Genomic DNA, 17,266 nt, shown 5'->3' with positions numbered 1-17,266 from the left:
CCAACAACAACACGACGAGTACACAGCGGCCACTCAGGTAACGGCACTGAAACAACCGACACTTTCAGAGACTTTTAAAAGGAAAGAGAAACTACCCCAGAACAGCCAAGATAGCTGAATTCATCGCGTTGGATGACCAGCCGTTATCTGTTACCTTTTTTTCCTCTTAATGCATTGCATAAAGATCGGATCGGGAAAAATCGGTATCGGCAGATTGTCAAAATCAAATGATTGGAATCGGATCGGGAGCAAAAAAAGGTGATCGGGACATCCCTAATTGAAGTAGCCTGTAGCTTTATCAACGTCTGCATGTCATCAACAACTGACTGCCAATCAAATAAAGAAAGTACAATTTAAAAACAACAATATTTATTGTCAATTAACATTGAACTATACAGATATACAGTAAAATACTGTGGATATGTGTAATGTTCCTCTCTGGCTGCATTTAAAAATAGCTTTGTTAACCGTTTCACATCATAACTTAACAGTTTCAGCCGATTATAGAACAATATCAGTCTTTACACATCATAACAATTGAACAGTTTTAAAGTTTCTCTTTCTTTCCCTCTTATATTGCAGTCCCTCACTCACTATTTTTTATTCAGTGCGAGAATTGAGCTTGAGCTTGTCCTGCCAGGAGTTTAATTCTGGGCTGAAATGGTGTCAGGGCCCTTCTCATACACACATGCAGGTGCTCATTGGTTAGCCTGCCCTGGAACGATATTTAGTTTTAGACTGATCATATTGGGCTCTGAGACTGCTTATTTTTTGTGACCTCAGTTCTGACTTGAGAGGGAATGTTTGGTCAAACACTTTGTGTTTTGTCTCATAGTGGCGTTTTGGCACTTTTAATCAGGGTTGGGAGGGTTACTTTGTAAATGTAATCGGTTACTGAATACTGAATACATGGCTCTGAAAGTAATCCGAATACAGTTACAGTTACGTGTCTTAAAAAAGTAACGTATTCAGATTACTTTTAGAATACTTTTGGAATACTTTATTTTTCCATAACAGATGGGTATGTTTTGGTGAACAGGAGACACTTATTTTACTGTTTTAATGGCTTATCAAGAGCACAACTCAAACACAACATCTTTGTGTGATTCTGGACAGCTCCCTCTCATCTGCACCCCACATAAAAAACATCACCCGGACTGCATTCTTTGTACTCTCTTAAACCTTTCCTTAGAATATGTTATGAATTGTCAGGTGTCCTTGGGTGCTTTGAAAGGCGCCCTTAAATAGAATGAATTATCATTATTATTTATTATCTGAAACGACGTAATAACTTTTAAAACTGTTTCCAGTCACTTGCCCCATGCATTCAGCAGCAGCAGGCCATTCACTTTGATTTGATCCCGTTATGAAATGTCATCATTTCGACAATAAAGAAATGCTACATAAACGTTATCTTGCACATTTTATCGAACCATCTCCGTTTCTAACTTTCAATATATTTTAAAAGAGATCTCTCTCTCTCTGATCTGCGTGCGGGGGCGGGCTGTATCTGTCTCTCTCGCTCACAGACATGCTGCAGCGCAGTGCAGTGTGCACACAGTTATGCTGGTAATGAATATTACATTTTATGAGGAAACTTTTCCACCAATAATTCCAATAAGTATTCCAAAATGTATTCACTTCAGGTTTACGAAAGTAACTGTAATCAGATTACTCGTTTTTCAAATATAACGCGAGCTGAATACAGTTACTTGATTTTTGTATTCTGCTTGAGCGCCACGGCCTCTGAACAAATGAGACACACTGGTTCTGTGCTCCCAGTGGGCAGGATGAACATGAATGAGTCCGTCCACTCAGGGTTAAAAGCTCTGTTCTCACTGTCCACTTTCCTCTTCTTGGAGAGCGCCATGTGTAATTATTTGTCTCTCCCGCCAACACGCCTGTTCACTGTCCTCTCCGTCTTCTCTCCCTGTATCGCTAATTATTCTCTTTACTCACTTTCCTCTCCGCTTCTCTCTGCCGCTCTCTCATCTCTTCTTCTGTGTTTCTCTCCCTGTATCGCTCACTCGTCTCTTTCGCCCCCTGTCGGCGGCGGTTAAAATAGAATCACCCCGTCAAAATTGAAATCCCCTATTAATGTATTGATTATAGGTCCGGGTCCGTATAGGTCGGCGTCTGGGTCCGGATCCGGACCGCGGTCCGCCTGTTGCCGACCCCTGCTCTATATGAAATCTCAGTTTTTGAGGGTTTTTGACAAAAATGGAATGATGGATTATGAGTAATCATTTCAAAGGGACAAAGACACATTGGATTAACCTTCAGCAGCGTTTGAATGCCATTGAACAAAACTTTTGATCAGAAAAACAGCAAAGGTAAGACATATTTGCCGTTTTGCCTCCGTAAAGGTAAGTTGTGTGTTGTCTGGTTTCGCCTTCGCTGCCTGAGTTTTGGTTGCACAGTGATGATAATTATACCTCTGGAATCTGTGGAATCTCAGCTTTAATCTGATATCTTGTGTGTGCAGATCCGATAAGTAATAAAGTATGTATGTTGTGCTAATTGCGTTAGCATTTTTTCGCTCAGGGCTAATTCAGCGGCAAACCCTTGTTTTTTGTTTAGCTAAAAATTAATTAGTTAATATTGTCTGATAGCTGAGTTTCTTCCCGTTAAGTGGGTATGACACATTAATAGGTTGTTAAATGTTAAGAAGCCCTGAGACACAGTTTCGTGAAAAAACGTTAAGTCATGCAATACTATTTATAGTTTGGTGGCTGTAGCATCAGCTGTAGGCGAACTGAAGCGATGGGGTTTTTAAGGCCAGGATACACCTCCCATCAGGCAGGCCAAATCTCCACACACATAATATCCCCACACACACACAGATAATGTCTGTCAGGTCAGCTGTGGTCATTATACCAGCCAGGTGAGGGGGGGGGGGGAATCATGGCCACAACAACAAAAGTCTGCCATGCGACCTTATCAAACCCTGTCCCTTTTGCATTCCCTTCCCCTCCTTTTTCCTTTTCATGGCCTGAGTTCATTTTGCCCTTTCTATTCCCCCCTGAAAAGTTCACATCATCCCTGTGAATGGTATCCAGGGAGAAGATCTCCTCAGTTACTGTAGCCTTTAAACAAAAAAAGGGTCATCATCCCAAACCCCTCTATGTTTATGTGTGAGAGGGAGATGGAGAGAAACAGATCAAATGTACCACTTTAGTTTGTAACACCTTTAGATGTCTCAGATTACCCTGCCTACTCAATGCTCTCACACTTAAAGCTCCTTCTGCATCACACACTCACTATCGTACAAATAAGTCCTTTCATCCTCCCTAAAGATGCTTCGTCTCCTCGGCACGTTCCCCCACAAACACCTCCCACTGCGCTCATGCTTAAGCAAACTATACATGATACTTCTGGCTGTTTCCAAGCTACAGTTTCCACGGATGCCAGTCAACACCATCCACACACACATAACTGCCGTCAAATAACAAGCTTATTTGCACTACAGGTCTGCCTCTGAAACGTGTTAAGCTGATTAAAATGTTGAGGATTTAGCCTTGTTGGTCTGCCAGAACCCCACCTGCAGGTTTGTTATGACTCCACAAAAAGTGAAGGAAAGTCTCAGGAGTGGCATGACAGCTACTGAGAGAGACTAATAGATACTATTAGATGGATCACTTTGTGGTTTTCCTGGCTTTTGGTGTTGCTGCGTTTAATCCCTGGTTTATTTGGTTCTGTGGTTATAGGGCACTGTGGGGATTTATGTGTACACATTTCCACACATCTGTCTCCTTCTGTCTGCCACCCGCTAACCTTTCTCCAGATGGCTCCATCATCCGTTTGGTCTCTTTGCTGCCTTGTATTTATTTGATTAGCATGAGGTTGATTAGGATGGGCTAATGATTTACAATAGGGTAAGCCATAAGTCCTATCTACCCGCACTGTTGGCTTTTTACAACTATAAAGGATGCCTTGAAGATAAATAATGGGTTCCATCACTTCATTCAAATCAGGGACAATTCAAGGACTTTTCAGCATCAAATTCAAGGACCAAACAAAGCATAGTTTGAGACATGGATCCAGGTAATTACTGTTAAAACACTTATCCTTTTTTGTAACGAGAACTAGCGTGTTTTAAAGAAGCTTACCAACAACAATCATAAGAAGTGAGAGGCATAGAGAGGACAAATTATGCTAATTTCCGGGGGGGGGGGGGGGGGGGGTTGTGTGGGAGAGAAATGTCCTCCTTTGCAGACCATTTACATGCACAGAAAACATATAACACAGTATTGGAATGGGAAAACCCCAAAAACCCCAAAGGTTTCCTTTTAAATGTGTGATGCTGTAATACAGTGACTGCAGAATATGTGGTTTCTTGCCTTCCTCTATACAGCACCACAGACAATACGAGAATATCTTCTCTGTCTAAGGAACAACGTGTATCTGCAGGATGGATAATGTACCATTCTCTCTAAATTGGAAGGCATAGAAGCATGAACACATATCTTCTCACAGGAAGGGAAACATCGATATGTATTAAGTACGAACTCACTTCTACAGCTCAGTGAACAAACACTTTGTCCACTGATAGGCTAAGTGGACTCACTGATGCAGATGAGTTCTTAGCAATAAATGTGATATATTTTTTAAAGTAAAGTTGTATTCAGAAGGAGATTAACGATGCTTGAAAACACGGTCACAGTTGAGTGAGACCATTGGATTTGATAAGCCTTTAAACTTAATGGACAGTACAACTCCACTCCTCAGGATACTGCACTTCTGTCCCGACTCAAGACGTATAACACAGTGATATTTTAAAGTTTGCATACCCAATTAATCTCATGCAGCTCACTTGTCACACTCTCAATGTACACCTTATATTTCTTACATGAAAAAACTGTTTGTAATTCCTTGACAATTTCCTGTAGAAAAAATTAAAATCACATTAACATAAAAATAAACGACATGTTCTTTTTTGTTAAAAGAAAAAGAGGCAAAAAACTTCAAACCATATGCAATAACACATTCTTTAGTCTGTACTTGTCTGACAGAAAGTGATTTGTCACCTTGCTTACTAATGTGTATTGTGTCTAGCGAGAGCCAACAGAAAGGTCAAAGTATAGAGTTAGATAGCAGTATGTCATTGTCAATTCTTCCAGTTCTTCACATTTAAATTCAAGAGAATTGAATTGCAAAAAAAGCAACTTTTATCAAATAAAAACAAATTTAATTAGTTTTGTTATTAAACCAGAAGACTTGAGAAGCGCAGCACAATTGTTGTTTTGCTGAAACATGAATAATGTTATTAGGATTACAGCAACACCATCCATCACCAGGCCATCTGCACGGTCCATCTTTCTTCACAGCTTGTTTTTGTACTACCTTGCAGGCCAAGCCACATCTCCCACATATAACGGTAAACCAGCTATTATTAGTCTCGCTATCTAACACAATTTCCTTTTAGAAAGATAATTGTGTGCTCAATGGTCTCTAAAGGATGGTGTTCGTAGTAAAAACCACAAGGGAAGACTACTGTGTCATCATAGGAGCAAGAATGTGCTCACTTAACCTGTTTTTCAGGCCTCGGGCTCGAAAATGACATTCCCAGAACAAATGACTATATCTTCACTTCTAAAAGGGGAAAATTAATAATCTTTTTTCTCAAAGCAATGATAAACCTGTGAGTTGGATGTAGAAAAGTCAGAATCAATATATAATTTATTTATTTTCAAGTAAATTCAGATTGAACATAGTAAAAAAATGTAAATGATAGTGTCCGTCCAAAAAAAAACATTACTTATGGCGCGTTTCCACTACAGCGCGGAGCACGGTTTAAGAGGGCTGTGACGTCAGCGGCCCGTCTTTGGTTGCGTTTCCACTTGGCCTAGTACCGGCCGGCGGGTCCTAATTCACAGTTTTTCTGGCCTCATAAAATCGTAGGTCTAGGGCCAGAGACAACGAGGCTGAGTCGGGCTGAGTATGCTAAACTAGAGAGAGCATCTCTGGCAAGGGGGCTACAACTACAACAAGATGGACATATTTGACCGTGATTTAATTGTAATACACGTTTCAAAATGATGCCGAAGTAACAACATACTGATACCGGTTAGTAAAAACCATGAATTAATGCTTTGTCAAGTCTGCAGACAGACGGCAGGGGAAAAACCTTTTAAAATGCTTGTTTTCTAAATGGAGATTGGCTAAGCTAACGCAATATATGCTCCGACCGTCCACACTCACAACAACGGCCTATACACACATAAATAAAGCAGCGACTGTATTCACCATGACACAGGCAGTCTGTGGTGTGTACTTGTTTAACTTTTGTCTAGTTTCTGAACATATATGAGGAGCTGTGAGCTCTGAGTGCTAACAGCTAACGGCTGTGTTGTTTTTCTGGGGTTTTCTGAAGATCACGTCACGGCTCCGCCTACACTGCGTTACTATAGATACTGCCCCAGTTCCTAAACTGTAATGGAAATGCGCCATAAAGTGAGCCAGTCCTAACGAGGCCCAGCCATACCGAGCGGGGCCGAGCGAGGCCGTGTAGTGGAAACGCGCCATTATAGTGAAAACCACCCTTGAATGATGGATCGTAGACTAAAAGCTTTAGGAATCCAAACTATAACATATCATAAGTACCATGTATCAAGATTCATGCAAAACAAGTGACATTTGACCTTTTTAGAGAGATTTAGAAAGAAAAAAAACACTTCTGGGGTCATTTAGGTGCATTTTCCATATCTCTGGAACCCATCAGTCGATTTTGATGATTGACATCTCTTTTGAACTGTTAGAGCCAATAGAATTGAGGGGAAGTTCCTAAAATCCATCTAACCATTACCCATTGGTGAATGAGTGATGTGTAGCCAGAATGCCCAAAACCGGAAGCTGTCATACACTCTCGTAGCAGCTAATATGAAATCTCCGTTATTGACATAAAAATTGAATGATGGATTATCAGTAATCATTTCAAAGTGACACAGACACATTGGATTAACCTATGGATTAACCTTCAGCAGCGTTTTTAGCGTTTTAATGCCATTGAACACAACTTTTGATTAGAAAACAGCAAAGGTAAGACGTTTTTAGCCGTTTTGGCTCCGTAAAGGTAATTTTTGTTGTTGTTTGTTGTCGTTTCGCCGCGAGTTCTGATCGCTCAGTGATGATACTTATATGTCTGGAATCTGTGGAATCTCAGCTTGCTAATCGATATCTTGTTTGTGCAGATCCGATATGGGATTAGTTTTGTTTCATAAAGATAAAGCAACACTTTCTCAGAATCAAGCACAACTAAGAGTTTAAGAGATAAAAAAACTGAGTCAAGCAAAATACATTTCATTTAAAAAATAAAACTATAAGTTGCAAATAATAATTCCCAAAAAATGCAAATAAATGCAAAATAAATACATCTTAAAATATATTTTAAGATCATGCTTAATCATCTGATTCGTCTGTACATTGCTGTTTTAGTCTGCGTTCTTCTAATTAGTGTCTACAGTGTGCCTATTGAGCCGTTTTGAGCGACGTGGGTCAAGCCCCTCTCTCTCACTGTGAAAGTGAATGGAAGCTGTAAAAACTACACTGCTCAGAGTCTTTTTCTATTCAATGTGCGCGGCAAAAAAATAATCACCATAGGGGCACTGTGCTGCCATACCTACCAAACGTCATCTCATAATTCAGAGAGCTGATTGGCTGTAAGTACGTGTGCCGTGAAAATAGTAGTTGTTTGTGAAGAGGAGACGAGAGAGAGCAGTGTATAGCGATTCAAATCAGTCAAACGGAAAGAAAATGAATGAAGTTGACCATCTACTTCAGCTTTGGTAAGTTCATTGTATGTCATATCTTTTGTTGATCTTCTGTGTTTTGCCTATAGGCTATTGCTCTGCTGGGTCGATTGATATTGTGACCTCGGTGATGAGTGTCTGTGTTTTCCTTATACCACCCCTCTCTATCGGAACCATGGATAGCCTACAGCTATTTGTTAACGTGTTTAAAAAAGCATCAGAAGCTTATATATACACATCTAACCCCTAGATTCCACCGGGTCCGTCTGCGGCGCGTTACGGCTGCACCGCGGCTGTGCAGACCCTATCCCTCCGTAGTCTTTCAAGTAGGAGGAGAAATGCCAGCGTTCTCCTCCGGTTTACAGGCACTGTGTAAATTATATATATAGAATAATAATTATGATGATGAATGCATTTTTTTACCAATAAAATACAGCAACACATCTTTGATTCATGTCGTTTATAACTGGAATATTACAGTTATTATTAACTTTGTCTGTACAAAGTAGCCTGTCCAGGAAATATGCCCAAATCAACCAAAACGGCGAGCCGGCAGGCAAGACGCTCCGCTTCTGAAATGCTTCTGAAACGCGCCTGGTAGGGTATGACGCCGGAGGAGGCCGGACCGAAACCGCGGCGCAGCCGTAACGCGGCGCAGACGGACCCGGTGGAATCTAGGGGTAAGTTGTTCGTGCCCCTTCACTTTCCACTTTTGTACATATAAAAACGTCACTGGCTACGCTTCAAAATGCACTAGCAGATCTGAGAATCACATATTAAGTTACTTTGCATCAAGTACAACTTCACCACGGCACAGAAAAAGCAGAGCCACAGGGGAGAGACCTCGAGTACTGAGTTATTCAACAGCATTAAAGCAGCCATGTGGGCCCATGTTTCATCTTCATATTAAACTGGAACCACACACTGTCATATTCCGCCTGCTGCCAAAAAGCAAAGCTGAGAACTCAGCGGGACGAAGCTGTTGGGAAAACTTGGTGCAGCACCGCTCATCAATTTCACCTTCGGAGCCACTGAGAAAAATAACATATTTTGCATGAAACTGGGTAAGAGCAGAGACTCAGCCAAAGCTCTGCTGCTGTATTTTACTTAGCAGTCAAGAGAAAAACAGAATGTGGAGTAGATTTGGAAAGCCCTCACCTCTTCTTTTTTTTCATTAAGTGTCTCACTCAAATTAGATATTACTTGTAAGTGATGATGAGGGGAACACCATTCTGTAAACTGAAGTCAGTATCTACTGTACATACTGAGTATAGTTAAGAGCAGTGAATGTTTTTATCAAAGTTTCTTTAATTCATTTCAGAAAACAAAAGCAAAATAAATAAATGTGATCCTGTGAAATTGTGACTATACTTAAAGGTATATAGAGGACACTGAGTAATAATCAGTGAGTTGACAAAGATCTCAAATTCAGTTTTGTTTTTCATTATTTATACTCAAAGTGTCAGTGTTTGGGACAATGTGTTTGTTATTCTGTCTACTGTGAACCCAGCATGGAGCTGCAGCCTCACTCTTTGCTCATGGTTCATACTGATGATTGGATATGTCCCTGAAGATACTGAATGCCGCAAAGTGAAAAATAAGAGGACAAAAAGGCCTTTTTCAAAAAGCAGGATAAAAAAACTGCCTGCACGACCAATAATAAGGTTCAAGGTTCTTTATTTGTCATACGAACATAGTTACAGAGCAGTTATGTCGATGAAAATCTTAGGTCACAGGCTTCTCCAACAGTGCAACACAATAATACAGAAAAACAGAAAAATATAGTGCAAGTAAATATTAAAAAGTAAATACAAAAAGAAAAATAGTTTAAAAAAAGTGAAATAGTGAAATAAGAGTCTATATGCAAGCTATTGGAATGATATATTAGATAAATAGATAAATAATTACTAAGTAGCAGATGAATGTTATGGATGTTGTTACAACAGTTCAGGTGTTTAACAGTCTTATGCATAATAATGCACAATGGACAAGAAACAATTAACACTAAACAAGTTTCCATCCAGACAGCTGTAGCGCTCTATTCCTAAACTCTCATTTAATACAAATGTGCTGACCCAGGTCAAGCTTTTTGGTATGGAAACTCTTATAAATTAACAGAGTCTGAGACTATAAGTGGTTTGTTGTTTATACTTATAACAAGTAGAAAGCTCCAGGCAGAGACTGTGTATCACTCTCTTGTGTCACAATCACTCCAAAACCATACTGGTGTCCAAAAGACCCTGCATATACAAGATCAGAGGACAAGGCAGTCAACATGGAACAACGCTTCATTCTGCATCACCACACCTTACCAAGGAAGGCAACACACTGCCTGATTTCACCTTCTGACGAATACCCAACGTCTTAACAGTCAGGCAGGGAAAACCTCTGGAAAATGTGCTTGAGATTGTACAATTTAAAATTGCTTTGTATTTGCAGTGCAAAAACAAACATACAATTAGGGATGGGAATTGAAAGCATGAATAATATTCAACCTTTGCCTTATACTGATTCTAACTGAATAGAGGTGTAATGCATCACAATATAACTCAATGCAACCTTAGTTATACTGTAAGCTGTTACCCCGGGATTCCACCGGGTCCGTCTGCGCCGCGTTACGGCTGCGCCGCGGTTTTGTTCCGACCTCCTACAGCGTTAAACCCTACCGGGCGCGTTTCAGAAGCGGAGCGTCTTGCGTGCCGGCTCACAGTTTTTGTTGATTTGGGCATATTTCCTGGACAGGCTACTTTGTACAGACAAAGTTAATAATAATTGTAATATTCCAGTTATAAACGACATGAATCAAAGATGTGTTGCTGTATTTTAGTGGTAAAAAAATGCATTCATCATCATAATTATTCTATATATATCATTTACACAGTGCCTGTGAACCGGAGGAGAACGCTGGCATTTCTCCTCATACTTGAAAGACTACGGAGGGATAGGGTCTGCAGCCGTAACACGGCGCAGACGGACCCGGTGGAATCTAGGGGTTAGCATCGTTACTTAGTCAAGCAGGACTGTGCTGCCCACCTGCTGATTGAATTAACTTACCATTTCCACACGATTTTAAAGCATTAACAAGGGTCTGTGAATGATCAATCGTTTAGTTTTAATTAATTGTTCTCAACATGAGAGACAGGATACAGTGCTGAACATATGAGCACCAATGAGCCTAATGAGAGTAACTAAAAACAAGTTCAGGAAAAATATGAATGTTCTTGTTTTTAAAGTCTTATTCTGAAGCTGTGGGCAGAATGTCTGTTTTTAAAGATACTGAGGTCCCAAAATGACACTTATTACAGCCAAAAGCATCATGGTGGTGGTGTGCAAGGCTTTGACACCACCCCTATTTTAAATTGCCATATTCTCTTAGGGAGAGTCCACATGGCAAACTGGTTCACAAACACATGCACAGTCAAGCACACAAAACCCACAAAAACAGACATTACACACGCAATTAAAACCTTAAAAACCTGTTGCTGTAAAAAAGGGACAGGGGATTTCTGAAGCTATGCAGAGCAGAAGGCCTACTGTATCCACAGATGGCTTGTTGGACTGCAGGGCATTCATGTGATAACGACAGAAGCATGACACAAACTGAGACAAACACTTAATCGGACGTCTCTACGATTAGGGTCTATCTTTACAGACCCTAACATACAAAGAAAAGAAGTTCCAGCAGGTGGAAAATCTCAAGAAAAAGGTGCAGTGTGCAATAGAGCTGCAACTAATGAGTATGTTCATGTCAATTGAACTGCTACGTATCGGTTAATGTATTCATTGTTTGGTTTTTAAATATCCACTTTACTTTCTAAACGTCCAAGTGATGTCTTAATAAATGTCATGCTTTGGGATTTTCCAAAACCCTCAAAATGTCTGTTTATTGTGGGTTGAAACAGAGAATATCAGGAAATCTTCATAACCGAGAGTCTTAACACAGCTTTCTGTTCAATTTGTATGAAAATCAACTTAAAAAGAAATAAAAATCTGGCAATTACTTTTCTGTCCATCAACGTATCGATTAGTGGCCGTGCAGGGAAAGCTTGATCGCAGAGCCCAGTAACAAAGCAGCCGACATAAGAGGTTTCTCAATACTCTAATTTCCCCTCCTCGACTCCTATCCTCGAGACTTAGTGCCGCCCACAGGAGGTGCGAGCGGAGAACTGAGGAGGGGAACCGAGGAGAGAGGAGGGGAAGCAGCAGGTGGTTAGAGAAATGAGAACTCCTCTCTGAGCGGTCATTTTAAAGAGACGTCCATTAATGATGACAGGAGGCACAGCAGCCCTCTGTCTGATGGACAGATGTGTTCATGACGACTTATATATTTACTTTGAATTAATTGACAGTGCGGTATAATGAGACAATAACAGGCTACAGATGCGGACATATACACACACATATATTTATATAAATATATACAATTTCAGAATCAAACAAGTATGAGAGCACTCTCATAATAACGTAACACAATCAGAGACCCCCCCCCCCCCCTCTCTCTGGTCGCTGAAATGGGGAATTGAAATTACGGGCCAAAAGTTGTATTCACAAGTATTAAAAGAAAGCACAGGACACCAAACCAACTGAGACCCGTCTGTCCGTCGCATCTACGCACTGTACAACACACACACACCTACACACTGTACCACACACACACCTACACACTGTACCACACACACCTACATCTCCTAAAGCATAATCAGGCTACAGCCGTTGTGTATTTTATTATGTGAAGCACTAAATGGTTTTAGAAAAAGATCGACTCTTTGTTTGTAGATATCTACTAAACTACAGCATACAAATACAGAGAGTAATGTAGGCCTGTTATACTGAGTGATATATATTTTACACACTGCTCTGCTTTCTGCACGGACCTCACAGCTGTTCTCACTGGAAACATCGCGTCGCGATGAAAGCAGTTACTAAAATAATATCCAGGGGATGCATGCAGAGCTGTCATTGGCTGAGATAAGTCCGGCCATGCGTAACGCCTCCACCGTTCCTGGAAATGCATCCGCGGAGGAGACGTGGAGGACCCATCCCATCAGTGTCTCCTCGGTTAGAGCTCCTCCAGAGAGCCTCCTCGATGCTCGATGCTCGGTCCCCGATGTGCATTTAGAGAAATGAGATGTCCTTCAACATGGCGCGCTGAAATCCACATCCGGGTCACTACCGGAGGACCGAGGAGTCAAGGAGGGGACATTAGAGTATTGAGAAACCTCTATAGAGTGCCACAGTGACGCGTCCTAAAACCCGGAAGTAAGTTAGCATTTTACCACTTCCGGTTCCTTCGACTAAAAGCAATGCAATTTCTCCATAGGATTTGGGAAAATAGCCCGAAATAAGGTCTGTGTTTGAGACACATTTAAGAGACGGATCACGTTTTGTTTTACGACATTAAATACATCAGCAGTGACCCCACTGGTGATTTCTGAAGAGTTTACTTGTCTGAAAAACGATGGTTGTTACCAAGTGGCTGAATAGGACTACAGAATTTGTCGAGGCCGTTGTACGTCATTACACCGAACATGTAAACATTCCCGCTAAGTTTGTTTTTCCCCGTGTTCTGCTTGAAAGCAAGTACCTGCCTCCTGCAAACTGTTCAAACAAACGCTTCAACTTGTACAATTTTGAATCAGTATTTTTGAATATGGATCTTAAGTTGGCGTGACGTTGAAGCAGCGACCCTGCTGTAGTTCGTTTATAGCATAACGTTAGCATTTTGCTTCTGGCGACTAGATTTATGATTCGAAAATGATAAAAGTAGGGTAGACGTGTGGAGATTATCCGGCTGAACAAAACGTGACCCGTCTCTTAAATGTGTGTCAACCACAGACCTTATTTCCAGCTATTTTCCTAAATCCTATGGAGAAATTGCATTGCTTTTTTGTCGAAGGAACCGGAAGGAGTTTACTTCCGGGTTTTAGGACGCGTCACTGTGGCACTCTATGAAGGATCAAACTAAGTGCTTCACAGGAATTGGGCTTCACAGCAAATATCTTTCCCTAAAAAATGTCTAATGTTATTGCTTTATGAACCATTGTGAAAATGTCCTCACTCTGGCATCCCTGGAGGGCAGAGTATTCAACAGCAATTACTTATTTGTCCAGTAGAAACCAAACAAATAAAGAGCAAATATATACTTTTAGAGGAACAGATTTACACCCATAACATGACATACAGACTTCTTTGGATTTAAAGGCAGAAAGCTAAATCCGCAGTGGTGTTAAAGCTCTTCTTCCTCACTCTCCATATCTACCTCTAATTTCCCTCATCTCTCTCTCACTCAGTCTATCATTGAGGTTTGGATTCACAACGAGCTTGTGGGGGAATTCTCTCGCCTTCATTTCTCTTCCAATTTCTAAACTTCACTCTGTGTTTCACTCATTCTCACACACACACATGCAGACACACACACACACACACCTAAGTAATGATTCAAAGTGTCTAATGATTCAAGAATAGTAGAGCTGTTGTGGCAGTATCACTCTGTGGTTCATAACCAAGCAACACAAACCCCAGGGGATCAAGCTTACACACACACACACACACACACACTTTTTAAGCGCTCCGTATCTTTGGAATTTAGTCCCCATCCACCTCTGTGACAGAGCTGTCTGACAGCCCACTAGTTCAAGTATTGCTTAAAAAAACGATATATATATTTTTTCCAACAGAATATGTGTGCAATACAAAATAGCGCTGGTTACTGGGGCACAACTGAAACCCCAGGAATGGATCTGGTATCTCCAACCATGCATATCTCTGTCTCCCACGCATCTCCCAGCTCTGATATATCACAGCCAAATATCACCACACACATTGGCTAAGTAAGATATTTGTACCAGCTAGCGGCAAGTGCCACATTTCAAGTGGCTGGGTCCCCAGATCCATATGGAGACTCTTTCTCTACTGACAGACAGCCAGAAGACACAGAGGATGACTCAATTTGGAAGCACTGAAAACACCCCAGCACACAGCAGGTGCAGGAGAAAATGGGGAAGGGGTGAAAGAGAAGAAAACCAGAGACTGACTTTATGTGTGCAACCAGTTTCCAAAAGAGTAAGTGGTTTGCTCTTTTATAATTCTCCCAATAACTCCAACTGTTTTGACAGCAAATCTCAAACTGTGTAAATACTACCAGTTGTGCCGTCTTCAGATGTATTATTCACACGTTTGGCAAGGGGGATGTTTCCTCTCCAGTCTTTCAAGTTGTAGAACTGCTATTACACAACAATACTAAAAATGGGATATTGCACCATGCAAAATGTTTTTTTGCCCCCCAGCTGTCCTGTTGATGTTTCATTCATGTTTGTTGATGTTTATTTCACTAGAATACCCCTTAAGAATCTTACATTTCTTGATATTGGCAGTTACAATGTTGTGCCATCATCGTTCCTCGTCATGCCCGCTTTTCTTCGCCAAGTTTTATAGTGGCTCAACATTTTAGCTGATCACCAAGTGACAATATGTATGGTAATATCACAGCCACTCAAGCACGGTTCATTATGGAGAGGAAAGCCATAAAAGAGACAGTTACCTTTCATGGATAACTGACTTGCAAGTTAGCTCACATTTCTCCTCAGAGCTGTCTCACCTGTTGCTCATTCACCAGGTAGTTCATTCATACGTTGAATCACTATAGCATGCTACAGTTGTGCCTACAGTTTACAATGAAGTATCCACTGTGTGTTAAGGGCTTTTGATGGACTGACCCTGTGGTCAATGTACGCATTATTTCCAGGGAGCACAGACACCATCATCACTAATAGTGGTTAATGTGTTTTGGTGCTCTAAAAAGGGTGATTAGCATATAAGCATTGTACTACTATTTATGAACTATATGAGGCTATGTTAAAAACAAACCCAAATGTGAAAACACATTGTCATCGGACTGCAGCACCTGGTTTCCAAGGAAACAGGGTGGAAGACAGTGAAGAGTTTAATATAATACTACGTGCCTTTTAGCACTCAAGTGTAAGCAAGAGGCACTACAGAGTAAATCATCTAGGATTTTGATGTTTGAATGCTCATAATTCTAATTAATCTCTTAACTCCTAATCCCTCACTGCTGCTTAACTCCCTCCCAGGAAAAGGTGCTACCCTGACAGCCTTTCCTGTTCCCTCCCAGCACCCAGGTCACTGATTAATCTTTGGGGGAACATGTAGAGGGGGCTTGTGTATCCTCCAAACATCTTACCGGTGGCTGCTGAGAGTTGAGCGCCCCCCTCTTGGTGGACCCCCCTCTGGAGCTGATCCTCTTCCACGACTCAGAGAAACGCCCCCTGGTGGTGGGGCGCCCCGGCCCAGATGTCCCGGACGCAACCGATGAATCGTCCCGGGTGGAGAACGGCCGATCCCTGCGCAGCTCCCTCCGCTCGGACCACTTCTTCTTGGAAGCCATTGGTGTTGAAAATGTGGTCAAAGAGAAGTGATAAGTGAGGAGGTTGTTCAAATCAAACTCGCGCCACAGGTGGCATCTTCCCTTCTTAACTCCTTCTGAACTAGCCGGAGTAGCTCAGTGTCTCTCTACTTTCTTCAAGTCTTCTTGGTTACTTTGAAAGACTGTGAAATCTCCTTTCTTCTTTTACTTTTCACCTCCTCTGATTTGCGTGGGACAACAGATCTTCGCCTGCCCGGCTGCACTCCTGTGCTCTTCTTCTTCTTTCCCTCGGAGCATTCCTCTTGGAGAGATGAGAGTCAGAGAGGAGAGGTGGCGAAGCAGAAGGTGCTGCCTGCACCCTGTTGAATGTGCTGTTACTGAGGCTCGGCCGGTGATGCTGTTTTCCCTCCTCGCAGGGAGAGAGAGTGAGAGAGAGAGGGAGGGAGGGAGGGAGGGGAGGGAGGGAGGGGGTACGATTTTCAGATCCGGGTGAAGGGGGCTTCAAAACAGAGACAAAATAATAACAAGGAGCTCAGAGGGTGGGCAGATAAAGTACAGGAAAGAAGGGAAAATGACAGCACGACAGGTGGAGGGAGGGAAAGATAAAAAGCCCTCAGACAAGAAAAACAAAGAAACAGTCTCTGGAGGGAAGGAATAACGCAGAGCTGCTTTTAGCTGAATGAGAGGCAGACACACTGTTCAGTAAGACCCTCTCACTGCGAGCGCTGAGCTTTGAATACCCACAGCTACTAAATCTCATCTTCCTCTTGTTCCCCGAGCTTTCATTCACAATCTAGCTCTCCTTACCGTGCGGGCTACATGTCTCTCCTTCTTTCTCTTTGATGTACAGGGTTAGAAGTCCATGAGTAAAGCCACCTGAGCCTCAGTGTCTCTGTTGCAATTGAAGAATAAATGATGATAGCAAATGAAACTGATTGTCTTGTGATGATATCTATACCGGCTGCATCATCTGTCATCTTCTTCTTTTGCTCTCAAAGTTTTCAATCAAAGTCTTCAGATGTGCTTAAAGGGTCGTCATGCTGTGGAGTGGTGGAGTTGACAAAAGGTGGGTTTTTAGTTATTGCTTAAAGGAGATGTGACATTGAAATAGTGGAGACAAGGAGACAGAGTAAGG

At 41.6% G+C, this 17,266-nt stretch overlaps 1 protein-coding gene across 1 annotated transcript in view; it reads right to left on the bottom strand.

Moving 5' to 3' along the window:
- Positions 1-16,152, bottom strand: part of trpm3 (transient receptor potential cation channel, subfamily M, member 3) — a 180,354-nt gene extending 164,202 nt beyond the window's left edge. The window contains exon 1 of the mRNA XM_034148833.1: positions 15,949-16,152. Coding sequence (XP_034004724.1) covers positions 15,949-16,152 — 204 coding nt within the window. The remainder of the gene's footprint in view (positions 1-15,948) is intronic.
- Between the last annotated feature and the right edge of the window lie 1,114 nt (positions 16,153-17,266).

This window comes from Trematomus bernacchii, unplaced genomic scaffold (genome assembly GCF_902827165.1).
Source record: "Trematomus bernacchii unplaced genomic scaffold, fTreBer1.1, whole genome shotgun sequence".
NCBI classification, from domain to species: domain Eukaryota; kingdom Metazoa; phylum Chordata; class Actinopteri; order Perciformes; family Nototheniidae; genus Trematomus; species Trematomus bernacchii.
This window is presented reverse-complemented; position numbering and strand designations above follow the sequence as displayed.